This window comes from Anabrus simplex, chromosome 12 (genome assembly GCF_040414725.1).
Source record: "Anabrus simplex isolate iqAnaSimp1 chromosome 12, ASM4041472v1, whole genome shotgun sequence".
NCBI lineage: Eukaryota > Metazoa > Arthropoda > Insecta > Orthoptera > Tettigoniidae > Anabrus > Anabrus simplex.
In genome coordinates, this window is record NC_090276.1 from 43,936,630 (window position 1) to 43,961,925 (window position 25,296).

Sequence of the window (25,296 nt, forward strand, 5' to 3'; positions counted from 1 at the left end):
TTAGACCTCACGCTGGAGCAAAGCTCACCAGTTCACCGTAAATGATTTAATTAAAATCGAGAACTTTCCACCTTTCAATGAATTCAGTATGTAGTCACAGAATGACACTTGTTTATAAGGACATGTTCTTTTCTGACAACGCACTAAATGCATTGAAAGGTGGAAAGTTCTCTATTTTAATTAGATAGCATCAATGCGGATACTTAATACTGAAGTTCATCAATTGTAAATGATTAGGCAAGGAAACCTGTATCATCCATATGATGAATATGCCCCATCCATCTAAGGTGATAACCAATGATAGTGGCTTTCTCAAATACTGTAAGGCTGGTGACATGGTCCTCAATTTGACATTCAAGATGGATCTATAGTAAGTTTTTTTTTTTTTTTTTGCTGGTGGAAACGCTCAAATCTTTTGATGTCGTAACGGTAAAGGGTTCAAGTTTCACAGCCATAAATTAGTGGTGAGATTACAAGAGCTTGGTACACCATTACATGACAGTATTGGTAACTAGTGAACAACATCTGCAGCTGAAGTGTAACTCAAGACCTACCTGTAGTTAGAGACTGTAGCAGGCTTGTAGGGATGGTCACTCTCGACCCATGCATAGTGATGTGAGGTAGTATTCACAACTGGTGGCTGACCCCCAGCACTGTCTAGGGAGCCTGTTGAGTGTTGCATGCTGCAGTTCATGAGGTTCAAGGCTGACACATGGGGTAGGAGTTCACGGATTAGACCCAGAACTTGTACGCCACTCTGAAAAAGAATTATATTACCTATATAAGTATTGGAAAGAAAGAAAAAAACAAAACAAAACAACAAACTAGTGACTAATTAAGACAAACAAATATTTGTACAGAGAGATAGGAACATGAAAGAAACTCATATTAGGATAAATACACTATATATGGATGGGTCAGTGTGGGAAGAGGAAAGAGCAACAGAAAGAGGAGAAAAGGGCAAATATTAAAACCACCGCTGTCTCAATCTCTATATATTGCCTGCTCTGTGCTGCGAGAATTGTGTTTACGACGACACTGCAGATGGCAGCACTTACCGCACCCAGAGCACATGTTGCTTAAATGAGAGTTGGTCCGTAACACCAATATAAAAATGAAAAATAATCCTTAACATGTTACTAACTGAGAGAAGATAATGCACATACAGAAACTAACATTTCACATTGAGCTTGGTTTAAGATACAGAAACGTAAAACATATAAAATCTTACCAGTTACAGTAGATATATTAGGATCATCCCATGCTGCATGGTACATACAAAGTTCAGAATTTTCTCGACATGAGTAACGGAGCACCTTTTCAGCCCTTTTCTTATTGTTATTTACCAGCAGTGGACGCAAAAAAATTTATATCACAATTTCGCTGACCCTTTGTTCACGACCAGTTTTCAGGATACGTTTTATAGCACATAATGCAGTGCGTGCATTTGTCATGTCATTAAATCCACCCCCCAATCTCACTAAACTAAATAGAGTTTCTAGTGCGTCTCCAGAAAATCATCTAGTGAGAACATAAAATAACCGATTTTGTAACAGGTAAGACACACATTCCACTATAGATTTCATAGTTAACAAGACAGCATCTGCCGGTTCATTAGTCAGACACTTCAGTTTTTCACGTTTTGATTCCAACCGAATTATTTTAACGTACTCCATGAAATCATCATTCAACCATTGTAAGTATTTTATCTGCTGGTGAATAGAAATGCACACAATTTGCATTGTTTTGCCGAAAAGCATTACAGTAATCATTTCTGAACTAAACTGGATAGATCGGAGACTTCAAAGCTTTTAACAAGAAAGTAGGCAGTAGGGCTAGAGAACTTCTTTGAAAGTCAGATTACTAGAAAACACAACAGTTTATTCGCGAGAACGGGAGATTTTACAATATCTGTGCCGCATACACCTTCAACATTGACCAAGCCAACGAACTTGTCACTGGTTCGGTCGTAGAGGAGCTGTACCCAATTAGCCATTTAATCATCGATCACTGTTACACTCCTTTCTGTTGGTCTGAGAGCTTTCTTTACATTCAGCTCTAAGTCTTTCCTCCACTAATAGGGAAATCCCGACAAACACTATCAACATTTTCCATTTAGGCTACTTGTCCAGAGCACTTTGTGATGGAGCTGACACTAGACCAGGAGTCCTGCCATATTCGTAACCGTTTGGGATACTATTCCCCATGCCACATAGTACCGCAGGATTTGTTCCGACTGCCCGGATTTTGTCTTGCGAAAATTATGGATTTTATTTTTAAAAACGGTCGTCTTTCCTTTATATTTGGCTGCTTCATTTACTTTATTCAGACGATCAATTTCTGGGTTGCCTTCGAATTGTCTCTGTAGTCTTTTAACTTCATTATGGTTAGTCATCAGCTGTTATCGCAGTCTCAGAATTCTTCATCGGAGCCTCTAATGTCTGATTTTCTGATCACTGCTGTCATTCTTACTCGTTGGAATACTGACCTGGATTGACACATTGTTGTTCAAATGAATTTCGTACTCATCATCCAATGTATTTCCTGCGGTTGAAGAGCTTGTTTCATCACAGATTTCTTCCGAAGAAGTATCTTGTCGCTATCTGGTCTTTCGTGGAGCTACTCTATTTTCCTGGTTTGAAGGTAATGGGGATAATTCGAAGACCGACTAGGCACGCTTTCTGGCTTCAATATATGTTTCTTTAAAATTGAATCTCTAAAATTCAGGCTACAAACATGAGAATAATCGGATGGAATCCATTGATTACCCTTGGTTGGTCCTTGCCTTGATATAGCATTAAGACAATTTTCCCCAAGTTCATTGCTTGGGGGATAACAGGAATCCTCACACTTGACGAATTTGGATTTCCTGCTTTGGTATACAGAGAGGAACACAACAATTAATCATTTTACAACAAGAGACACACACATAAATGCTCAATGCAAATGCACCGGAACACAATAACGTGGGTATGGAGATAAGTTAGGTGCGTTAGCTGGCGCCCCTAGCGGAGGTTCGTGACACTAAGAGCTCATGATGAGAAGCATGTTAACCGCATAGCATAGAGCAGGCAGTATATAGGATTGAGACGGCGGTGATAAAAACACAAAAGGACAAGGATATTCTCCACATCTTCATATACTGCCATCTTCGAAGAGATGTGTTCTCTCCTCTTCCAACCCCGTTCTTCTACTATATAGCCAGCAGTATCATTAAGTTTATCAGATTACGAGTTCCTTTTCATATTCCTTTTTTATGACTACAAGAAATAAAGCATGGAAAAACATAACAGGCCCTGTGAACAAACATTCCTACCAATTTCTTTAATAGAAAACCAAAAATGCACAAGTGGTTGTAGGTTTTTCTAATACAGAAAGACTTTAATCCATTCCATTTCATTGCTGTTAATTTTGAACTGTACCCATTAAAAAGCTTAATTTGCATTTTACCTCAATGGGGTGGTGGTGGTGATTATTATTGCTTTATGAAGAAGTACAACTAGGCAACCATCCTCTATTAACACTAAACAGAGAGAAAAAATGGAAGGGATCCGACACTTCAAAAAATGAAGGTATCTGTCAAGAAGGGCATGAAAATGAAAAATTCCCTAGGCCTCGGTACCTAATGGCGTCGGGGTCGGATAAGAACAAGAGTTGATCAAGGGAGGTCAGATAAGATAGGTGAAAGTGAGGAGTAGTTCATTTGAACGACTCTTTTATTTGAACTGGTACGAAATTGTTCAAATATTTTGAACGGGTCATTCACGCGAGCATGTTAGAGGATGAAGACATAAGCAAGCACCATCTATTGTAAAATGTATGTACTAGCTCGCGCCTCGTTCATTTGAATTACTTCGTTCAACGCTGAACGAAATGCCGCAAGAGCTCTTTCCATGAAGACAGCACAAATTAATTACCTTGTTCATTTGAACGACAAACTAAGCTCACACATAAATGGCCAATGGTGAGCCATGTTAATGATCACATGACAACACATCTCACACACTTCTCAACTGGGGGACAAGGAGGTATACAAAATTAGAAAGCTTATCTGTCTCTCCATGTCTCGTAGATATCATTTCTTCACTTAGGCAGACTGGCAGCGGCATTGTGTAGCTGTTTTATGTTCGTCCTCATATTAAACTAACTAGTTCATTTGAACGAAGTGCCCGAGGGCTGCTTCTATGATATTACCTCATGAACTACCTTGTTCATTTGAACGACTCAAGGCTATGAACGGTATCTAATGAACTAGTTCAAGCAAATAAACTAACTGGACCTATCCCTAGTGAGGAGTCTGGCACAAGTGAGTGGAAGCAAAACCACAACTCAGCTAAGAGCCCTGTGGTCGCTAACCCACGCTCCCAAGTTCAGAGTCCATGGGGCCCCTTTTAGCCGCCTCTTACAACAGGCAGGGGTTACCATGGGTGTTATTCTACCGCCTCCACCTACAAGGTGACCTCAATGAGGGGGTGGGAGGGGGTGGACACATTTTTGAATACAGAGAATCATTTTAATTTAGTAGGTTGGCAATCCTTATTTGCTAACTTGGTGAGACTGATACTGCTAAGTAGCGTCTTAGAAAGGTGTGCCAGTCCAAATGATGAGCACAGAAGGAGTGACAAATTGAAACACTACACTACGCACACTGCACCTAATAACCCAGTCTACTGGTGTTATTATTTGTTACCCTAATGCCTAACAATGCCTTTGCTGGCAGGATGTAGTGTTTACAGTGCACTATGTCTTCTGGTATGGGCTAGAATAAATTTGTTACTTTCATTGACCTGATTCAGTCTCACTCTTGGCTTTGACAATATGAAAGTGACCGAGGTATGAGCGATTCTAGTAGTACCGTTCTTTATGCAGTCAGTCCCTGTTATGAGTGGTGTGAAAATATTGTTCGCTCATAGCGTCGGTTGGTGCATGCATTTCAGTGGGCTTGGCAGACCGATATGAAATAGCAACTTCTGGCTCAGTGAGGAAAGCAACGGGAAACTACCTCATTTCTCTAGTATGCCTCTTCAATGACACCTAGGCTCATTCATTCATTCATTCATTTATAATTTATTTACCATAACCTTTTACAGTATCTATGGAAGGCCAGGGGAAAAGGACAAAAACCCCTACACGCAGTGCCCCTGACCTTTTGAAATAATTACTTAAATCCTAAACTAAAACAGTCATATACACCATTTACAGGTAAAGTAACAAAGTATAGCCTAATCTATATATATAAAGTAGCTTGTCCTGACTGACTGACTGACTGACTGACTGATTCATCATCGCCGAGCCAAACCTACTGGACATAAAGAAATGAAATTTTGGGAATATATTCATATTAAGATGTAGGTGCTCGCTAAGAGAGGGTTTTTGGATATTCAGTCGCTAAGGGGGTGAAAAAGGGGGGTGAAATTGTAAAATGAGTGTGTTTATATCTCAAAACTTTAAAAGTTTACAGCTGTGAAAATTGGTATTTAGAATCTTCTTTAAAAATAAGGAAACACGTATTTTTTTGTTTTCAGAAAATCCCAATAGGAGGGGTGAAAAAGGGTGAAAAAGGGGTTGAATGCCTTTAATCAGGATACCGGTACCTATATCTCAGAAACTGAAGATATTACAGACCTCAAAATTGGTACTTTTGATCTCTTTCAAAAATAAAGAAACACATATTTTTTTGTTTTGGGAACATCCAATTAATGCGAGGGTGAAAAGGGGGGTGAATTTTTAAAATGAGTGCATCTATATCTCAAAAGTTTTAAAGTTTAGAGATGTAAAAATTGGTATTTAGAATCTTCATTAATAGTAAAGGAACACGTATTTTTTTGTTTTCGGAAAATTCCAATAAGAGGGGGAGAAAAGGGGTGAAAAGGGGTAGAATGCCTTTAAAGAGAATACTTATATCTTAGAAACTGAAGATATTACAGACCTGAAAATTGGTATTTGGGATCTCCTTTAAAAATAAAGAAACGCTTATTTTTTGTTTTTAGAAAATCCAATTAATGGTGGAGGGTAAAAGGGGGATGATTTTTTAATATGAGTGTATCTATACCTCAAAACTTTTAAAGTTTGTGTGTAAACATTGGTATTTAGAATGTCTTTTAAAATAAAGAAACACGTATTTTTTGTTTTTGGAAAATCCAATTAATCGGAGGGTGAAAAGGGAATGAATTTTTAAAATGAGTGAATCTATATCTCCAAACTTTTAAAGTTTGCAGATGTAAAAATTGGTATTTAGAATCTTCATTAAAAATAAAGAAACACGTATTTTTTTGTTTTCGGAAAATCGCAATAGGAGGAGTGAAAAGGGGTGAAAAAGCGGTTGAATCCTTTAATGAGGCTACTTATATTTCAGAACCTGAAGATATTACAGACCTGAAAATTTGTATTTGGGATCTACTTTAAAAGTAAAGAAACACGTATTTTTTCGTTTTTGGAAAATCCAAATATTGGGGGGTGAAAAGGGGGGGTGAATTTTTAAGATGAGTGTATCTACATCTTAAAACTTTAAAATTTACAGATGTAAAATTGGTACTTAGATTCTCCTCTAAAAATAAAGGAACACGTCTTTTTTTGTTTCCTTAAATCCCAATAGGAGGGGTTTAAAAGGGTGAAAAATCGGTTGAATGCCTTTAATAAGGATACATATATCTCAGAAACGAAAGATATTACAGAACTGAACATTTGTATATGGGATCTCCTTTAAAAATAAAGAAACACGTATTTTTTAGTTTTTGGAAAATCCAATTAATGGCGGTTAAACAGGAGTGACAAAATGGGGTGAATTTTTTGAAAGACTATATCTACAGAATATCTTGGTAACGTAAAATGTTACAGACGTAAAAAGTGGGTGTTTGGAATCTCCTGTAAATGTAAAGAAACATAGGTGATTTGTTTTGGGAAACTCCACTTAAGGGGAACTCAAAAGGGGTGAAATTTTAAAATGAGAATTTTTACAGTATATCTCAAAAAACTTAACATGTTACAGAAGTGAAAAATGGTATTTTTTATCTCTATTAAACATAAAGAAACGTGTATTTTTAGTTTTCGGAAATACCACTTGGGTGGAGCGGGGGGGGGGGGGGGGTAAAAGTGACTGAAAATGGTGTTGAATTCTTTTAATTAGGCTACTGATATCTCAAATATGAAGATGTTACAGACGTGAAATTTGATATTTGGAATCTGCTTTAAAAGTAAAGAAACACGTATTGTCGGAAAATCCAATGAAGGGGGGGGGGGGGGGGGGGTGAAAGAATTGAAAAATTAATTGACTTAATTGTATGAGAATACATACATCTAATAAAAACTAAAGTTGTTACAGACGTGATAATTCGTATTTGGATCTCCTTTAAAAACAAAGAAAAACGCGTTTGGGGGGGGGGGGACCATCTTGGAGGGCGGGAGTGTAAAGGAGTTGAATTCCTTTAATGAGGACACATAAATAAAAAACTGAAGAATTTTGAGTCGTGATAATTGGTATTTAGAAGATCCTTTACTATTAAAGAAACAAGTATTTTTTGCGGGAAAATTCACTTGGGGGGGGGGGGGGGAGTAGTGTGAAATGAAGTGCAAAAAGTAAATTATTTTTATGGGGATACTTATATCTCAAAGCTGAAGGTAATAGACGTGAACATTAGTGTTTGGAATCTCCCTTAAACATAAAGAAACAAGCCTTCATTTTCGTGGGGGTGGGGGGTGGGGAGGTGGCGGTAAATAAACTTAACGGCGGTGGGGTGTAGAAGGAGGTGAGACCAATTGATTTTACTGTTATTAATGTACTTATAAGGATCCTCCGTTGCTCAGACGCAAGCGTGCCGGCCTCTCACAGCTGGGTTCCGTGGTTCAAATCCCGTTCGCTCCATGTGTCATTCGTGCTGGACAAAACGGAGGCGGGACAGGTTTTTCTCCGGATACTCCGGTTTTCTATGTCATCAGCAATTCCAGCAACACATAATATTATTAATAATAATAATAATAATAATAATAATAATGTTCCGGACCGTCGTCAAATGGGCGGACCGCGCTGCAAAACGGCTCCTGGACGGTTAATGACTAAGAATGCAGCCTGGCCGCGGGTTCAGTGCCGCCAAGGCACCCAATATGACACCACGCTGGATCTCCTGAAGGATTTTATCCATATTAAAAATGATTATAGGAAAAGATGGCACAGATTTACGGACCCAACTGACCGGGAGGAATACCTGAGCCTAACCCGGGAAGTACGAAATCGATTGCTGAAAAGGAAGATTGAAAAATGGGAGGAAACGTGCCGTAAAAAAATAGAAAACGAGTCAGATCGGGAATTTTGGTGGATTCTCGCAGAAAACGAGTCAGATCGCGAATTATATATCTAAAACAATAAGCATTCAATCATAAATTTCAGTATAATACCGTAGCGAAGCACGGGTATCTTGCTAGTATATACATATTACTCATATACGATTATTATTATTATTATTATTATTATTATTTATTTATTTATTTATACAACCTTTCAATCCCTCGTTCTTTCTTCCACATATTTACATGCATTTTCTCACCGTATGTGCTTCCTAACATAATATTTAACTATATTTACATTTCTACATTTAACGCTGGCGGGTAGATCGTTCCACAGCAGTGCTGAACGAACAAAGAAACCTAGTTTGTAGGACTAAGTTCGCCCCTTTGCCTCTGCGGACGGAGCTGTAGGATAAAGAGAGTCGAGGGAATGGTGAAAGGTGAATGGCCCATGTGAGGGACTTGTATATTGACGGGAGGGAAAGGCAGCTGTTCTTGTTAATTAGTCGTTCAGCGTGACGTTGGATTCCTTCTAGTTTGTGAAGGTTAGCTGCAGTGGTAGGGTGCCAGGCAGGTAGACGATACGTTAGTATAGGTCTCACTAGTGTCAGGTAAGCTGTCCGTATAGCATTCGACTTGCACCCATGGAGGCTTCTGTGCATAAAACCGAGCACCCTGGCAGCTTTGCATCTCACTTCCTCTGTTTGTGTGTTCCATTTTAGTTGTTCAGAAAAGATTATTCCTAACAAATGCATGGTTTTAACTCGCTCAATATGTACATTATTAATGGTATATATACATTCTACTGGGTGTCGAGACCTACTTAACCTAATGTATTTACATTTGCCAGCATTAATGTTGAGACCGTTCACGTAACACCACACCACTATAGTGTCCGAGTCCAACTGTAACTTCAGACAATCATCTGCACATTGTATATCCCTGTACATTACAGTGTCATCAGCGTATTGGGCTATGGTTGAGGTCACACATTTAGGTAAATCAGAGACAAATGCATTAAATAATGAAGGTCCCAGGACAGTGCCTTGACATACCCCTGAGGTTACTTTAACGGTCGATGATCGAACTCCATCAAACACAAAATGTTGAGTTCGACCCTCGAGAAATGACTGCAACCATGCCAGTACACTTCCCCTAACATTCACCTGTCTTAATTTAACAAAAGTCGTTGATGTGGGATATGGTCAAAAGCTTTAGCCCAGTCCAAAGCCACGCAGTCTACCTGAACAATTTTAGATTTCTCCAGAGAGAGATTTGCCACTCATCAATAACCTTTGTTAATAAAGTATTACAGGATCTTCCTGGACGAAAACCGTGCTGGTTCTCACTTAGTAGATTACCTTCCCGGAAGTATTCCCGTATATTAGAGGCTACTAGTCGTTCCGGCCGATAGTTGTCAATGAGTGCTTTGTCCCCTTTCTTAAAAATCAGAACTACATCAGCACACTTCCAATCTATGACTGCTGTTGGTGGAGCTGTAGAGGATCAAACTAGCCTTTGGACTGAATACCCAACATACAATGCCTAACTATGATATTTTGGTGATAACAGCCAGTATCTGTAAACATTTCTGAAGTATATAGACATGCCACATTATATTCTTACATCAAAATATGTACCTACCCTTGGGTCCAAGGTGGCCAGGGGGCTGATATGGGCAAGCATGAGGGGTAGGAGAGTGGTGATGAGGCATGCTGATCCCAGGACTTCAGTTGCAATGGTATCTTCAGCTCGTTCCCTGGCCAGGGATGTCAGCTCCACACAGCGCTGGACTATAGCTGAGGCCATCGAGAGAGTGCATTTGCAGGCTTGAAGCTCGGCCCACGCCTTGCTTGTCTGTTGGCTATCTGAATCCTGAGGGTTACTAGACCAATCACAAAAATAAATAACCATAACGAACGAATGAATTAATGATATACCAAATGTGTGTGTAGAAATAACACCATATCATCACACAAAGAGAAAGTAATAAGTTGTAAATGAAGATTAGCGACACAAAAAGCAAGACTTTAATCATGAAAAGAGAGAACAGAACAGGCAGGGGAGAGTGAAAATTAAGAGATGAGCCTCTAGTAGTGGGCAGTTTTAGATATGATGGTAGCACTGTATCACATGATGGAAGATTGAATAAAGAAATTAATCTAAACATTAGCACTGAAATTTGTTTAGCCGGTCAAATATGTCTACTTGTATTTATTTTTCTGGAAACGTATGGCAATACTGCTATCTGTTCTTAAGGCTAAAACTATTTATTTTGCATAACTCAACCTGGAATAAATGACTTTACATGCTTACAGAAACACTGAATATGCAGAATTTTCAAATGTCCCTGTGTATTCACTTGTCAAAATATGCAGAAACTTCATAAAATCTCTCTTTTTATCTCTTTTCAGTTTTGACTCAGTTAATTTATAACTGTTAGGTTCATCAGTCTGCTGAAACTAATTTTGAGCAATATATTTATAAACTACCTGAAAAGGTGTGATAGTACATATATCACACCCTCGCACTATATGTAGAAGTGAGAGATATTGTCAGTATTTGATTTCTTCTTATCATTATTATTATTATCGTCAGTATTTCATTTGTATATTTTGTCATTAATATTTGTAAGCTGGGAGGTCTCCACATATGTTGTATGAGTAATGTGTTTTTACTGGGAAAACATTGCTATATTGGACCCTGGTAATTTGTATGACTCATGCAACCATCCCAGTCTGATGAGTTGAGCATGTTGTAGTAGTAGGAAAGTTCTATGACTCATGTGAAACACTCCAGCGTTTGTTTACGTCTTAGGACCAAGAATGAGTTCACGGCGTGGTCTTGTTAAGAGGATCACTGATGATTGGCTGGCAAGGACCAATCCAGACGTATCATGTGAGAGGAAGGGGAATGCTGAGGTCTTTATATAAACTTCGACATCACAGCGGAAGTCAACTACAACAACTACAACCAGAGAACCACAACTGACACACTGTACGAGAAGGAAGTAGTGCGGGCAGTAGTGCTCTATATACAGTATTCGAGTGACATGGCTAGAAGGGACTGGACTTCAAACGTTCGTGGAACGTAGTCTTGTTATGTTCGTGGAAAGTGGCTGATCGACAAATTGTGGAGTGCTTACGCATTAGGTATTGTAGCACTTGCGGCGGCCTGGCATTATATGTTGGTGAAAGCTATCTCAGACTTTCCATAATTTATGTTCAGGATCGACAAGCGTGTGTTGCTCAAAGGTATATATCTTTACAACAAGTGTTAAAGTCTTTGAACACAGTATGACGAGGTACAGTATCTGTGTGATTTTATAAGTGCAGATTATGAGAATCGGCAAGTTGTGTTGATACAGAGACAGTGAAGGGTTCTTATATACATATATGTACATTGTTCAACGAACTAACTACAAATGGTGGCTTAGTTCTCGCTTTCGTTTTCCCACTGTTTTCATTGTTGTTGTTTGTAATGTGGTACAATGGTATAATTAAATATGGGTATGTATTTCCAAGTACTTGCAGCAATCGCTCGGCAAATATCAACGAAAGTTCAAAATAAAGGAAGCGAAAAAACTCCCAGTAATATGTGCTGGTATGGCGCACAGAGAACTTAGCAAAGCAGAGCGCAGGGAAACGTGTAGAATGGAGTAATGGCACTATTCAAATGTCATACTTCAAATAACCACAATCAGTGCAGAACATATCCTAAAGTCATGTGCCGATTGCAATTATGGGCCTTTTCCCAAGAGGAATTTCCGCGGTAGGTACATATTAAGCAAAACGAAAGGGAACACAACAATAAGAACTCCCAAAAGCACAGGTTTAGAAAAGATGAACATATATATTGAAACAATTCCAAAAGAATAACAAATGTTTACACAACAGAGAGTAAAAATCGGATCGTTTGATGCACCATAGAAAAGGGGAATCATACAAGTTATTGACAGGTCTTATTTTGGTTCATACAGGCACTAAAAAGGGTAATCACACTAATCACAATAAATCTTTGGTATACTCAGGTACAAGATAAGGGCCATAGGAATAAACTAATGTTCTCATTACATTCAAGTTCCAATATGACAACGTACACATAAATGCTGCGCAAAAAACAGCAAGAAATTTTGAAAAAGAACAAGTAAAAATTACGCAAGTTAAAGGGAACTTTCCAGTACCTAAAATGGTACGCAATAAAACGACATTATATCCTCCAAAATCTAACACACACTTGTTTAAGACAGGAAAATACTAGAACTTTCGAAATGTAAACAGCAGACGCAGTGCGAAATTGGCAGAGCACAATGTTACCAAATTTCATTAGCAAATTATAAGAAAATACGAATGGGAGACGAAAAGGAGAATGGAAAGAGGAACAGGGAAAGAAAACCAAGAAACAAACAGCGGGGAAAGGGAAATGATCAGGCTGTCAAGTCCCACTTCAAAACAAGGGAAGGCAAAGTTCATGCATAACACTTAGAAGCTGAGGGTCAACATGATATCGCTAGTCCAGTACACTTCCTCCTTCACATTTCCACCACAAGTCCAAAACCAATAGTTTGGCATGGCACAATTAGTAGAGTCCTGAAGGGACTAGAGTTCGAAATCCAAGCATTAGCCAAGCCCATATGGAGAAAGAGAGGGCATAAATTGAATGGATGACAATAATAATAATAAAGGTCTGCTCACCCAGTACGTAAAGAAGAGTGAAGTAAAAATTGAAATGCACACGGTCCAGCCGCGTACACTGCTCAAGCTCTCACTGCCGATCACAACATGTCAATCACACCTGATCGCCGAACAGGAGAAAGCGCCCAGTATATATACGGAAGCGAAGCGAGCTCGAGAAAACACTAGAACCGGGTGACGTCACGGTGATAGCGCGTGGAGGGCGAACAGTCCAAACAGTGGTGAGACAGACTTGTAAGGAGAAAGTTCGTGAAGCAGCGCAGTATAATGTGCACCAAAATCGGAGCGGAGAAGTATGCACAAGGTAAGCAAGTTGAGCTCGTAACATGTTGTAAATATGGAGTCTTCCAGCAATCTTTTGTTTGTGTGTTAGAAGTGTATTTTGGTGTGTTGATGAGGTGCTCATGCACAGATTTTATTGAGAATATAGTTAGATATTTTAGAATCAGTGGAGTTATTGATGAACCTAGGTGCAGTTCCTACCCATTTAGTTGTTTTCAGAAGGTTAGGTAAGGCCTGAAGCAGATGTACCAGTACGCAGCATTATGTACACGCCCTGGGATATAAAGAATTATCATGCTCTATCTAAATTCGAGGGATTCATTCTGGTGAACTCTGGCGCTCATACTACGGACATTTCGATTAATTATGTTTATTAATTTTATTACGTTTTTGAGAAATGTTATTAATTTATATATTTTTATTCATGATTTTATTTATTGGTAGTCATCAATTAGTTACAAAGGGAACAACTTAATTAAAATAGAATGACCATCTGTGATAGGAAACAACACACACCACCTCTATGCTGACGATCTTCAAATTTATCGACACTGCAAGACTTCAGACTTAAATTACTGAGCTGCTTAAACAAAGCAGCAAACCCACCTATACTACTGAATGGTAAAATTATTCCCTACAGTAAAATGATAAAAAATCTCAACTTAATTATGAATGAAACACTTGATTGGTCAGATCACATGAAAGAAACCCATAAAAAGATTTTTTGGAGTGCTTCACCCTCTTAAACGGCAGAGAGATGTATTTCCATATGAACTAAAGGCCAAACTAATACAGACACTGCTTCTTCCTACGCTTGGTTACTGTGACGTCATTTTAGTTGACATGACAAGAGAGGAAACACTTAAAACTTCAACGAGCACTGAATTCCTGCCTGTGATTTATCTACAATATCAGGTATGATGTTCATATCGCCCAATACTATCAGGCTTTCTCACGGCTCAAACCTGATAAACGCCTGCAGCTACACATTTTAAAGATGGTGTTTAGAGCGTAAGCTGAAAATCAGCCACTGTATCTCTCTTCTAAATTCAGCTTTTTATCATTATTTCACATCTTAAATACACATTCGAGATCCTTTCTTTCCATTCCAGTGCACTGCGCAAATAAAATTAATAGCTAATTTGTGGTGACCGGCGCCAGATTATGGAAGTCCCTGCCAGCCCAGGTCAGAGAAACTAGCTCTTTGTCAAGATTTAACGTTGTCTGCCGAGACTACCTACTGAGGAGAGCTGACTGAATGGTTGAAATATGAATGTGTGTGTGCCTGAGGATTAGTCAGTTTTAAGAGTTTTTGATATTAATTAGTTTTAATATTAATTTAGTAATCTATTTAAATTCATTTTTAATTCTATTAATTTATGTAGTAGCCGGGCTGAGTGGCTCAGATGGTTAAGGCGCTGGCCTTCTAACCCCAACTTGGCAGGTTCGATCCTGGCTCAGTTCGGTGGCATTTGAAGGTGCTCAAATACGACAGCCCCGTGTCGGTAGATTTACTCGCACGTAAAAGAACTCCTGCAGGACTAAATTCCGGCACCTCGGCGTCTCCGAAGACCTTAAAAAGTAGTTAGTGGGACGTAAAAATAAATAACATTATTAAAAAATTTATGTAGTTTTAACAATTGTTTGTATCTTAGTAATCTTTTTTTTTTTTTTTTTTGCTAGGGGCTTTACGTCGCACCGACACAGATAGGTCTTATGGCGACGATGGGAGAGGAAAGGCCTAGGAGTTGGAAGGAAGCGGCCGTGGCCTTAATTAAGGTACAGCCCCAGCATTTGCCTGGTGTGAAAATGGGAAACCACGGAAAACCATTTTCAGGGCTGCCGATAGTGGGATTCGAACCTACTATCTCCCGGATGCAGTAATCTTTTTAAGATTTCAATTAGTATGTGGGTAAGAGTAAGAGAGGACCTCAGGCCCTAACTTTGCCACTGTAAAAAGGAATAAATAAATAAATAAATAAATAAATAAATAAATAAATAAATAAATAAATAAATAAATAAATAAATAAATAAATAAATAAATAAATGAATGAATGAATGTTCCATTCTTTACAGAACATTGTCAGAATCTATCAAATCGCACTCAAATATTTAGAAATGTATAAATATTTATGTTTATTTATGTTTAAATACTTAGGAACTTCAAACTGCATTCTATGCTGGTGTGGCGACAAAGCAGGACTTCATTAAGGTAAGTTTCACATTTCTAAGAGATACTATAACACAGTTCCACAACTAAATTCTCTGTACAGACACAGCTACATAGTTCACAACACTGTCCCCAACTGTGACACTGATTTGGTTGAGTTTATGAAAAATTTGAAGTGAATGCGAGGATTATACTGATTCAGATGCAGATTTCATTTCTCCAACAGATGACGAGGAGGAATTAGAAAGTCATAGTTCGAGCGATAGTTCTGCTCATGACATAAATAGGCGACCGTATGCTGATAGGAATGCAGTCACCAGTAGCGACAGTGGCGACGATCTTCAAAACGATGAAGGCAATGATAATAATAAATTTCTTTATTTCCAGAAAGTTGTCATCGGCCAAGATTCTAATCATCAGCTCTCACCAGGATATTATGAAATACCTGGTCTAAAACACACCCCTCACCAGACGCAAAATGTAGTGCATATTTTTATTTGTTCTTTACTTGTGGAACTACCGAACAGAATTTTTCAAATTTTCTGTGTTTATTCACCTTGGGTGGCGGCATTGGAGGAGGAATACCACATTTCATAAGTACGTTTAATTTTGAGTTATTTTTATTGCTATTTTTGAAATCTGATTTTTTGTTAAGTTTCCAAAATGTTCAGAAAATATTTTTTTAAAAAGAATTTTGAAACCTAACAGTAGTGATATCATTGTTAGTAGTAAGTACATAATATCTTGAACATTTCCTGAAAGTTTAAAACAAGAATATTCAAAACTGCAAATTATGTAACATTTTAACCTTTTAACTGCTAATATGTTGAGCGACTATCAGTATCCTCCATGCTGAATTTTTTTTCTCCCCGGTTTGTTATGGTCTAGTAGGGACAACGGGGCTTGACATTAACTATGGTCTTCTCATGCTTTTTTCTTGGCCCAGTACGCTTTCATTTTCTGGCTGTGTGCCTGCTTATTTCCATCCGTCCACGTAGTGTCTGGTGGTCCCTGTACTCTTTTTGCTTGTGAGGGACAGTGGGAAGACTCCTTGTAAGATGGCCTGTCTGTACTGAGATCGGTTCTCTGTGGTCTCTAATGGGATCTGTAGTTCCTCTAGGTCTGACTTTACTGAGTTGATCCACTTGGTCTTGGAAGTCTTTCCCCTACTTGTCACTATGAGGATTCTGTTACTGAGCCTGCAGGGTTTGAGGTGGGTCACGTGCCTGTAGAAGGTCGGTCGACTTTTCATCATACACATGACTATGTTTTCCTGATGTTCATAGAGCTCGCTGTTGTGCCTGATCATGAAGGTGCCACCCTCCTCTCTTATGGGTGCTAGTATCCTCCTCCAGATCTTCCTCTTAAGTAGTAGTTTCCTGAGTGGGCCCTTTCAATTCATCAAGAGCCACTCAGAGGTGCAGAGTACACAGGGTCTTACTACTGAGTTGTAGTGGTTCAGCTTTAGGTTCTTGGAGAGGTACTTAGAGGTGTAGATTCTTTTACAGGAGTGATAGGCCCTCTTTAACTTGGTGCACCTGGTGTCTATGGCCAAAGTTTCGCTCTTGCTTGCTGAGATCCATTCTCTTAAGTATTTGACTGTAGGAACTTTACTTATGGTGTTGTTTCCATGCTGAATTATTTTTTAATATAATGTCTAAAGATACATGAAAAGTGAGCAAAAATAATAAGAAATGTCATCTGAAATGGCAAAAGAATTCCAGAATACATTTCAGTTTTATTATCTTTTTGTACAAAAATTAAGGACAGGGAAAATCAGGGTTGTCGAATAGAGCCAAAATACACCATCCTAAATACACTGATATCTGAGTACTCATCTTCCGATTCAAGAGTATTCACAGCTTCTATAAGTTTGAATGTTGAAAGCACATGCTGTCCGCTACTTGAAGCCACTTTTAGAAGCCCTGGACACAGGTGCATTCCAGGATTGCCAACCTTGGTTGCATACTGAGATGAGTGCTATTTTTCAGATATTTAACTGCAGATAGTGTTAAAATGGAGTCTACCTTTTGGCATATGGTCCATCATTTTCCTAAGTGATGTAGCCCGCTGCCACTCAAGTTTGAAAACCAAGGGAATCTTGAACGGTATCTATTTCCTTTTCAGAAATTTAGCTGAAGTTACCAACGAGATATCTCAGGCGCAGCACGGACTTGACATATTACCGTGCACGAGATACCTCGGCCCTAGCAGTGTTAGAATTAAATAAGGACATGCAAAATGTTACTAGACAGCTTGGCATTCTTGGAACGTTCTCATAATGGGAGTATGGCACTAAGAGGGTTAAGAGAGGTTTACCTGTAATACAAGATCTGCGGAATCTGACCCCTAGTTTGTGTAGTTCCATTGAAACTCAGCGAGCAGGTAGAAAATGTGAACGTGGTGCCATCAGGTCCTTTGACGGAGCTCAGACCTCCATCTCCGTTGCTGGTACGGCCGTCGTGACTTCTCAGTCGGATGGCGTACTTTATGTTCTCACGAATAGCTATGGGTCGGTCGAAACGCACCTCTGCGACATCCGCCACGCAGTCATCTGGTCCAAATGTGCCTCGTGCTAGTTCTAGACTGTTCCAGCGTTGTGTGTGAGATGGTTCACCACCTGTATTGCTTTGCTGTGGAATACAACACAAATTATTGCTACTGAAAGTCTATATGATTTTTTAAAAATCATATAATACAAAGAGTTTGATTACAAGTTACTAGACTTTCCATACGTTATTTTTAGCTCCACAAAAAATTAATTCAAAAGCCGAAGAGATCCTAAGGACACCAAGCTGGACATAAAGTGCTGTATCCTTCCAGAATGGTGCATATATATATAAATAACAAATGCATGCAGTGAGTTCTTACGGCATTTTGTGATATAGAAAGTAAGAAGAGCAAATTATCTTCATGTTGTCCAAATTTACTACTGCCTCCCTTCTGTTGGAACAAAAGTAGGTAAATCAATCAATCAACCAACCAATCAATCAATCAATCAATCAATCAATCAATCAATCAATCAATCAATCAATCAATCAATCAATCAATCAATCAATCAATCAATCAATCAATCAATCAATCAATCAATCAATCAATCTCATATTTACAATTACTGGTATTTATAATTGTCTACCTAGCTTTTAAAAAAATATTTTCAACGAACTTGGACATTTATCAAAAATTTCCCTCGATAATTTATTCCCATCCCTTACTCCCCGTCATATAAATGAATATTTGCCCCTATCTGTCTTCTTGAATTCCAACTTCATCCTGAATGCTGGATGCTGAAATTAGTAAGAGGATTCAAAGTGGAAGCGGTTTCTATCATAGTGTAAGAAACATGTTATAGGACAAAGATGTGCCAATGAAGCAAAGGAAACTATGTACAAGACGTATTACGTATATATAACAACTTATGGAGCAGAAACTTGGACAATGACAAAGAAGGATGAGAGTCGAATACAGGCAGCTGAAATTACGTTCTTGAGGAGTATGATACAGAAGAGTAGAAGAGACAAAATAAGGAATGAGAAAATCAGGGAAGAAATTGGAGTGGAAAAAACGGATGATAGAATAGAGAAGAGCCGATTAAGATGATCTGGGCACATAAAGCGAACGAGTGATGAAAGAATTCCAAATAAGGTGATGTAAATGCAAATGCAAGGAAGAAGAGGCCGCAGATGACCACGATTGAAATGGAAGGACACAATCCAACGCAGTATTATAGAAAGAAACCTGGACTGGGACACAGTGTTAGAGGTAGAGTGGTGGAAAGACCACAGAAAGTGGAGAGGAACCATATTTTCCCCTACCTGGCTACAGCTGGATAATGGGAAATAATGATGATGATGATGATTATAATCTTTCCTACTTTTAAAAGCTCCACTCAAGCTCAATGTATGCTATTCCATGCCAACTCACCAATGACAACTCGAAACATACCACATAAAAGTCAAAGAAATATTAATGTTTATTAAATTCCACCTATTCAATACATAAAGAGTAATTTTAATTAAGAATTAAAACTTATGAAGTAAACTATAGGGACATGTTTCACCCTTTAACCCTTTCGCACCCAGTGTTGAGTAATTTTTGAAAATATAATACGCTCTCAAATATACGCGTAACATACACCAAATTAATCAGGAAGAAATGTTTTACTCATATTAATCGCTTAAACAAACTTTAGTATGGCTATGACAGTGCCAAAAGAAGTGAGCAAAATCTAGAAGGCATTGACCTTGTGCGCCAGCTGACTACATTGTTGGAGGGAAGTGATCGGTGTTGTTTGTAGTTCTGCAATTCTGTAGTTTTGAAATTTAGTGGTTTTGTTCATTTTTAAATGTTCTTTTAAGTGATATGGATGGCTGGAGGCCTCCTATTTTTTTATTAGAAATTTTGAAGAAATGTAAACAAAATTAAAAACTTTGATTTGGTCAGTAGATTTTGGAAAATTATATATCCTTTTTGCATGACTATTTACTTTTTTTGTTTAGTATGTTTTAGAGTGTGTATTTACAAATAAAACATTTTAAAATATTAAATTTGGACAATAAACAAGTGAAATATGCGTATTTTAGTAAAATACTACAGTAAAACGAGAAAAGGGCCAGGGATCCTTGCACACTCCCTGCCAAAATATCTGGAAGCAAAAGGGTTAAAGTGTGTACGCATTTTTTGGAGGGAACTACAAATATGTAACTCACATCTTCAAGTAGTTCTATTTCGTATTCGTAAGTGCCAGCTCCACCATACACTCCAACACCAGCTATGACAATGCCTGGCCTGTCTACTGCGAAACAGATGGCATCAGGTGAACCGGTCCCTGTATTCCATGTCCGACTCTGGTTTGTTCTCGTGAAGCGTGAGGGTGTTGTGTGTAGTACTCGTCCACATGCTCCTTGAAGGTCCTCCTGCAGTAAAAATTACCAAAAAAATACTCATATGTACCTTAATCAACACGATCTATCCTGGATCATTTTTACAGAGTAACAAAACAAACATATACAACAAGCAGTTTAATGAATATCGGCACATTAACATATTAAAAACTCAAATGTCACTTGAAAATAGTATTAAAATAATGTGATATGGAATGAAGACTGTGTATGTCTTAGTGATGGGATAATCAAATACTTTTAATAATCGAATAACTGTTATTCGATTATTTAAATAATCAAATAAATAATCAAATAAAATAATCAAATGAGTTTCAAATATCATTCAGTTGTATCACATAGAATATTTGGATGCGTCATGAAGTCATGAATCAATTTCTCGATTTAAGCGTGTCGGATGGATGACCATTGAAATAAGCGAATAGATGAACTCTTATGAAAAATTGAAATACACCTTTTTTCCAAACGTATCTCCAAATGTTTAAACTAAATGAGTGAAGTAACTGTCTTAATAACATAACTTTTCGTTTGACTATTTTGAAAGTATTCACTATTCAATTGCTTCATTCATTTGAACGGAGTTCCATGTGAATAATCGAATGGAAAATTTCACTATTCGATCACCTCATTTATTCAAATGGAGTTTTGGATGGATAATCGAAAAATAATCCAAAAATAATTGAATGGAATAAATATTCACTATTCAATTGCCTCATTCATTTGAATGAATTATCAAAAAATAATCAAAAGAGAAATATAATCGAATAAGCAATTATTTTGTATTCCATTATCCTATCACTAGTACGTCTGCCCATTAGTCCCATTTCCAGATACAGGGTCAGGGAAGAGGGTGAAAAGAATTTATATGGCATGGTTTTATGGTGGGATGTCCTTCCTGATGCCAGCCTCAGCTGAGGAGGTAATGAAGATGAAATGAATGGTGGTGAATGAAATTAAGTAAGGAGGTGGAATAATTTTTATGCTAATGGTCAAAGCAAAGCAAAGCAAAGCAAAGTCACCTCCGTACAGGCCATGAAGGCCCTTGGAGGAGTGGAAGGTAAAGGCTTCCACCATTGTTAACCTCGGCATGTGATGGGGTAGAGTGGTTAGCTCTACGCCCGGCCGCCTTTGCCCCCAGGAATTAACCTGGTACTCATTTTTTGTGTAGGCTGAGTGAACCTCAGGGCCATATGCACCTCCGGAAGTGGAAATCTCGTTTCTTAAATGTTAAGACTTCCTGACGGGGATTCGAACCCACATCCTTCCGGGCGAACCGAGCACGCCTTTATCGCCTCGACCAGGCAGCCCCTTGCTAATGGTCAGCTAATTGAAATTCAACTCATATGAATACTTTACTTCAGAAATTCTAATTAGTATGAGGGTAATCCCAAAAATAAGGTCTCCTAATTTTTTTATAAATACAGAACTCTGTTCGTGTGGCTGTTGGTCACAATATTGTGAAGTGTGTTTCCGGCGCTCGCATATAAACATGCGCATGCCACGCTTTGTAGTATTGAATAGGTGGAACCACTTACCCATATTTCTTACGCTGAGGCACTCAGTCTTGGCTTGGCAGCCACTGAAAATGGAGTTCCCACTGGATGTTACAGCCAAGTGCAAAGTGCACGCAGTTATTCGGTTTCTGAATGCTAAGGTACTGAACCGCCAGCTCCGTGGTGTAGGGGTAGCGTGGCTGCCTCTTACCTGGCGGCCATGGGTTCGATTCCCGGCCAGGTCAGGGATTTTTATCTGGACCTGAGGGCTGGTTCGAGGTCCACTCAGCCTACGTGATTAGAATTGAGAAGCTATCTGTCGGTGAGATAGCGGCCCCGGTCTAGAAAGCCAAGAATAACGGCCGAGAGGGTTCGTCGTGCTGACCACACAACACCTCGTAATCTGCAGGCCTTCGGGCTGAGCAGCGGTCGCTTGGTAGGCCAAGGCCCTCTAAGGGCTGTAGTGCCATGGGGTTTGGTTTTGGTTTAAGGTACTGAACCGATTGAAATCCGTCGCCAATTGACGAAAGTGTATGGTGAGTCGTGCATGGATGTCAAAAATGTTCGTAAGTGGTGTAGAGAGTTTGCAGCCGGTCGGACTGAAATTCACGATGAACAAAGGAGCGGGAGACCATCAATTTCTGTCGCGACAGTCGTGAAGATGTAGATCGGTGGATCACCCTAGATAATCTCTGCACTTTGGTTCCTGAGGTTTCCCGAAGCGCCGCTCACAGAATTTTAACAGAAAAGTTGAAATACCGGAAGGTGTGCCCAAGATGGGTGCCACACATGCTGACTGAAGACCACATGCGGCAACGAGTTGATTCTTCCCGCGCATTTCTTCAACGCTTTGCAGCCAAACAGGACAACTTTTTGGACTCAATTGTCACGGGTGACGAAACCTGGGAGTTCCACTTTATACCTGAGACCAAGCAACTATCATGCCGATGTCGGCATCCCTCTTCACCAAAGCCGCGGAAATTCAAGCAAACACAGTTTGCCGGTAAACTACCGCACCATTGGTTTAGTATCTCATGCCTGCAAAATTTTAACACGTATTATTTACAGAAGAATGGAAAAACAAGTTGAAGCTGAGTTGGGAGAAGATCAATTTGGCTTCAGAAGAAATGTAGGAACACGTGAAGCTATCCTGACTTTACGTCTGATCTTAGAGGATCGAATCAAGAAGGACAAGCCCACGTACATGGCATTCGTAGATCTAGAAAAGGTATTCGATAATGTTGATTGGACCAAGCTATTTATGATTCTGAAGATGATAGGGATCAGATACCGAGAACGAAGAATTATCTACAATCTGTATAAAAATCAGTCTGCAGTTATAAGAATGGAGGGCTTTGAAAAAGAAGCAGCAATGCAGAAAGGAGTGAGGCAAGGCTGCAGTTTGTCCCCTCTCCTTTTCAATGTTTACATAGAACAGGCAGTAAAGGAAATCAAAGAGAAATTTGGAAAGGGAATCACAGTCCAAGGAGAAGAAATCAAAACCTTGAGATTTGCCGATGATATTGTTATTTTATCTGAGACTGCAGAAGATCTCGAGAAGTTGCTGAATGGTATGGATGAAGTCTTGGGTAAGGAGTACAAGATGAAAATAAATAAGTCCAAAACAAAAGTAATGGAGTGCAGTCGAACGAAGGCAGGTGATGCAGGAAATATTAGATTAGGAAATGAAGTCTTAAAGGAAGTAGATGAATATTGTTACTTGGGTAGTAAAATAACTAATGAGGGCAGAAGTAAGGAGGACATAAAATGCAGACTAGCACAAGCAAGGAAAAGCTTTCTTAAGAAAAGAAATTTGCTCACTTCAAACATTGATATCGGAATTAGAAAGATGTTTTTGAAGACTTTCGTGTGGAGCATGGCATTGTATGGAAGTGAAACATGGACGATAACTGGCTCAGAAAGAAAGAGAATAGAAGCTTTTGAAATGTGGTGTTACAGAAGAATGCTGAAGGTGAGATGGATAGATCGAATCACGAATGAAGAGATACTGAATCGAATTGGTGAGAGGAGATCAATTTGGCTAAATTTGACGAGAAGAAGAGATAGAATGATAGGACACATCTTAAGACACCCAGGACTTGTTCAGTTGATTTTTGAAGGAAGTGTAGGGGGTAAGAACGGTAGGGGTAGACCAAGGTATGAATATGACAAGCAGATTAGAGCAGATGTAGGATGCAATAGTTACGTAGAAATTAAAAGGTTAGCACAGGATAGGGTGGCATAGAGAGCTGCATCAAACCAGTCTATGGACTGATGACTCAAACAACAACAACAACAACAACAAGAGGTTCATTTCCTATTTTTATCACTCCCCTGGGTTTTCTGCTACCTCTCGTCATGATCAAGGTCTTGCTTTTCGCAGTACTAATCTTCATTCCAAAATTTCTTATCTCCTCTGTACTTCCTCTTCATTATCTCCCCAAACTACAATGTCATCAGCATTACTTACTTGCCCATCATCTTCTCCTTGATATTAAGTAGAATTCTATCCATGATGATAATGAAGAGTAAGGGAGACAATACATTTCCCTGTCTTAAGCCTGTCTCAATGCTGAACCATTCAGTTTGACCCATTTTGGTTCAACACAGCTTTCACAATTTCGATACAATGCTATTACCATCTGCATTGTTTCATTCCCAATCTGTGCCTATGTCAATATTTTCCATACCAGATTCCTTGGGACACTGTCATATGCCTTTTCAATATCTAGGAACGTTACTACCATGTCCTTTCCATATTCCCAATACTTTTCCATCATTTGACGCAATGTAAATATTGGGTCAAATGTGGACCTGCCTCTTCTGAATCCATACTGGTGTTCTGCCAATTTTCCCTCTACTATGTCTCTTATTCATTTACCCAAGATTCTTTCAAGGATCTTAGCTGTATGAGGTATTAGTGTCACTCCTCTGTAATTTTCACATTGACCGGCCAGGTCAGGCATTTTTACCTCGATATGAGGGCTGGTTCCAGGTTCACTCATTCTATGATTACCTTAAATTGAGATGGTGGCCCCAGTCTAGAGAGCCCGGAATAACGGCCGAGAGGATTCGTCCCAATGACCATGCGTCACCTCGTAATCTGCAAGCCTTCGGACCGAGGGTGGTAGCTTGGTAGGCGGAAGGCCCATTGAGGCTGTAGTTTGATTTGGTTTAGGGGTCTTTATAAGATTATAAGTATATATATTTCATTTTTTGTGATGTTTAGCCAAATTGTTGATGGTTCATTCGTTCACGGATTTTCCGTTTTCCCGCGTTGTACGCTTTTTTTCCCCGGGGTCCCTCCAAAAACGGAGAACCGTGGTTCCACTGTACTTATTTAAACAATTTCCCCCCCCCCCCTCTTTTTATCCCCTTAGCGAAGGAATATCCAAAAATCCTCCCTTGGTGAGCACCTACACTCTAATGTAAATGTATCCCTAAAATTTCATTTCTTTATGTCCAGTAGTTTTGGC

At 39.0% G+C, this 25,296-nt stretch overlaps 1 protein-coding gene across 1 annotated transcript in view; it reads right to left on the minus strand.

Moving 5' to 3' along the window:
• hiw (highwire) overlaps window positions 1-25,296 on the minus strand; it is an 815,007-nt gene that overhangs the window by 651,429 nt on the left and 138,282 nt on the right. The window contains exons 28-31 of the mRNA XM_068229800.1: window positions 20,136-20,342; window positions 17,746-18,059; window positions 9,925-10,165; window positions 555-757 (exon numbers count right to left, since the gene is read on the minus strand). Coding sequence (XP_068085901.1) covers window positions 555-757; window positions 9,925-10,165; window positions 17,746-18,059; window positions 20,136-20,342 — 965 coding nt within the window. The remainder of the gene's footprint in view (window positions 1-554; window positions 758-9,924; window positions 10,166-17,745; window positions 18,060-20,135; window positions 20,343-25,296) is intronic.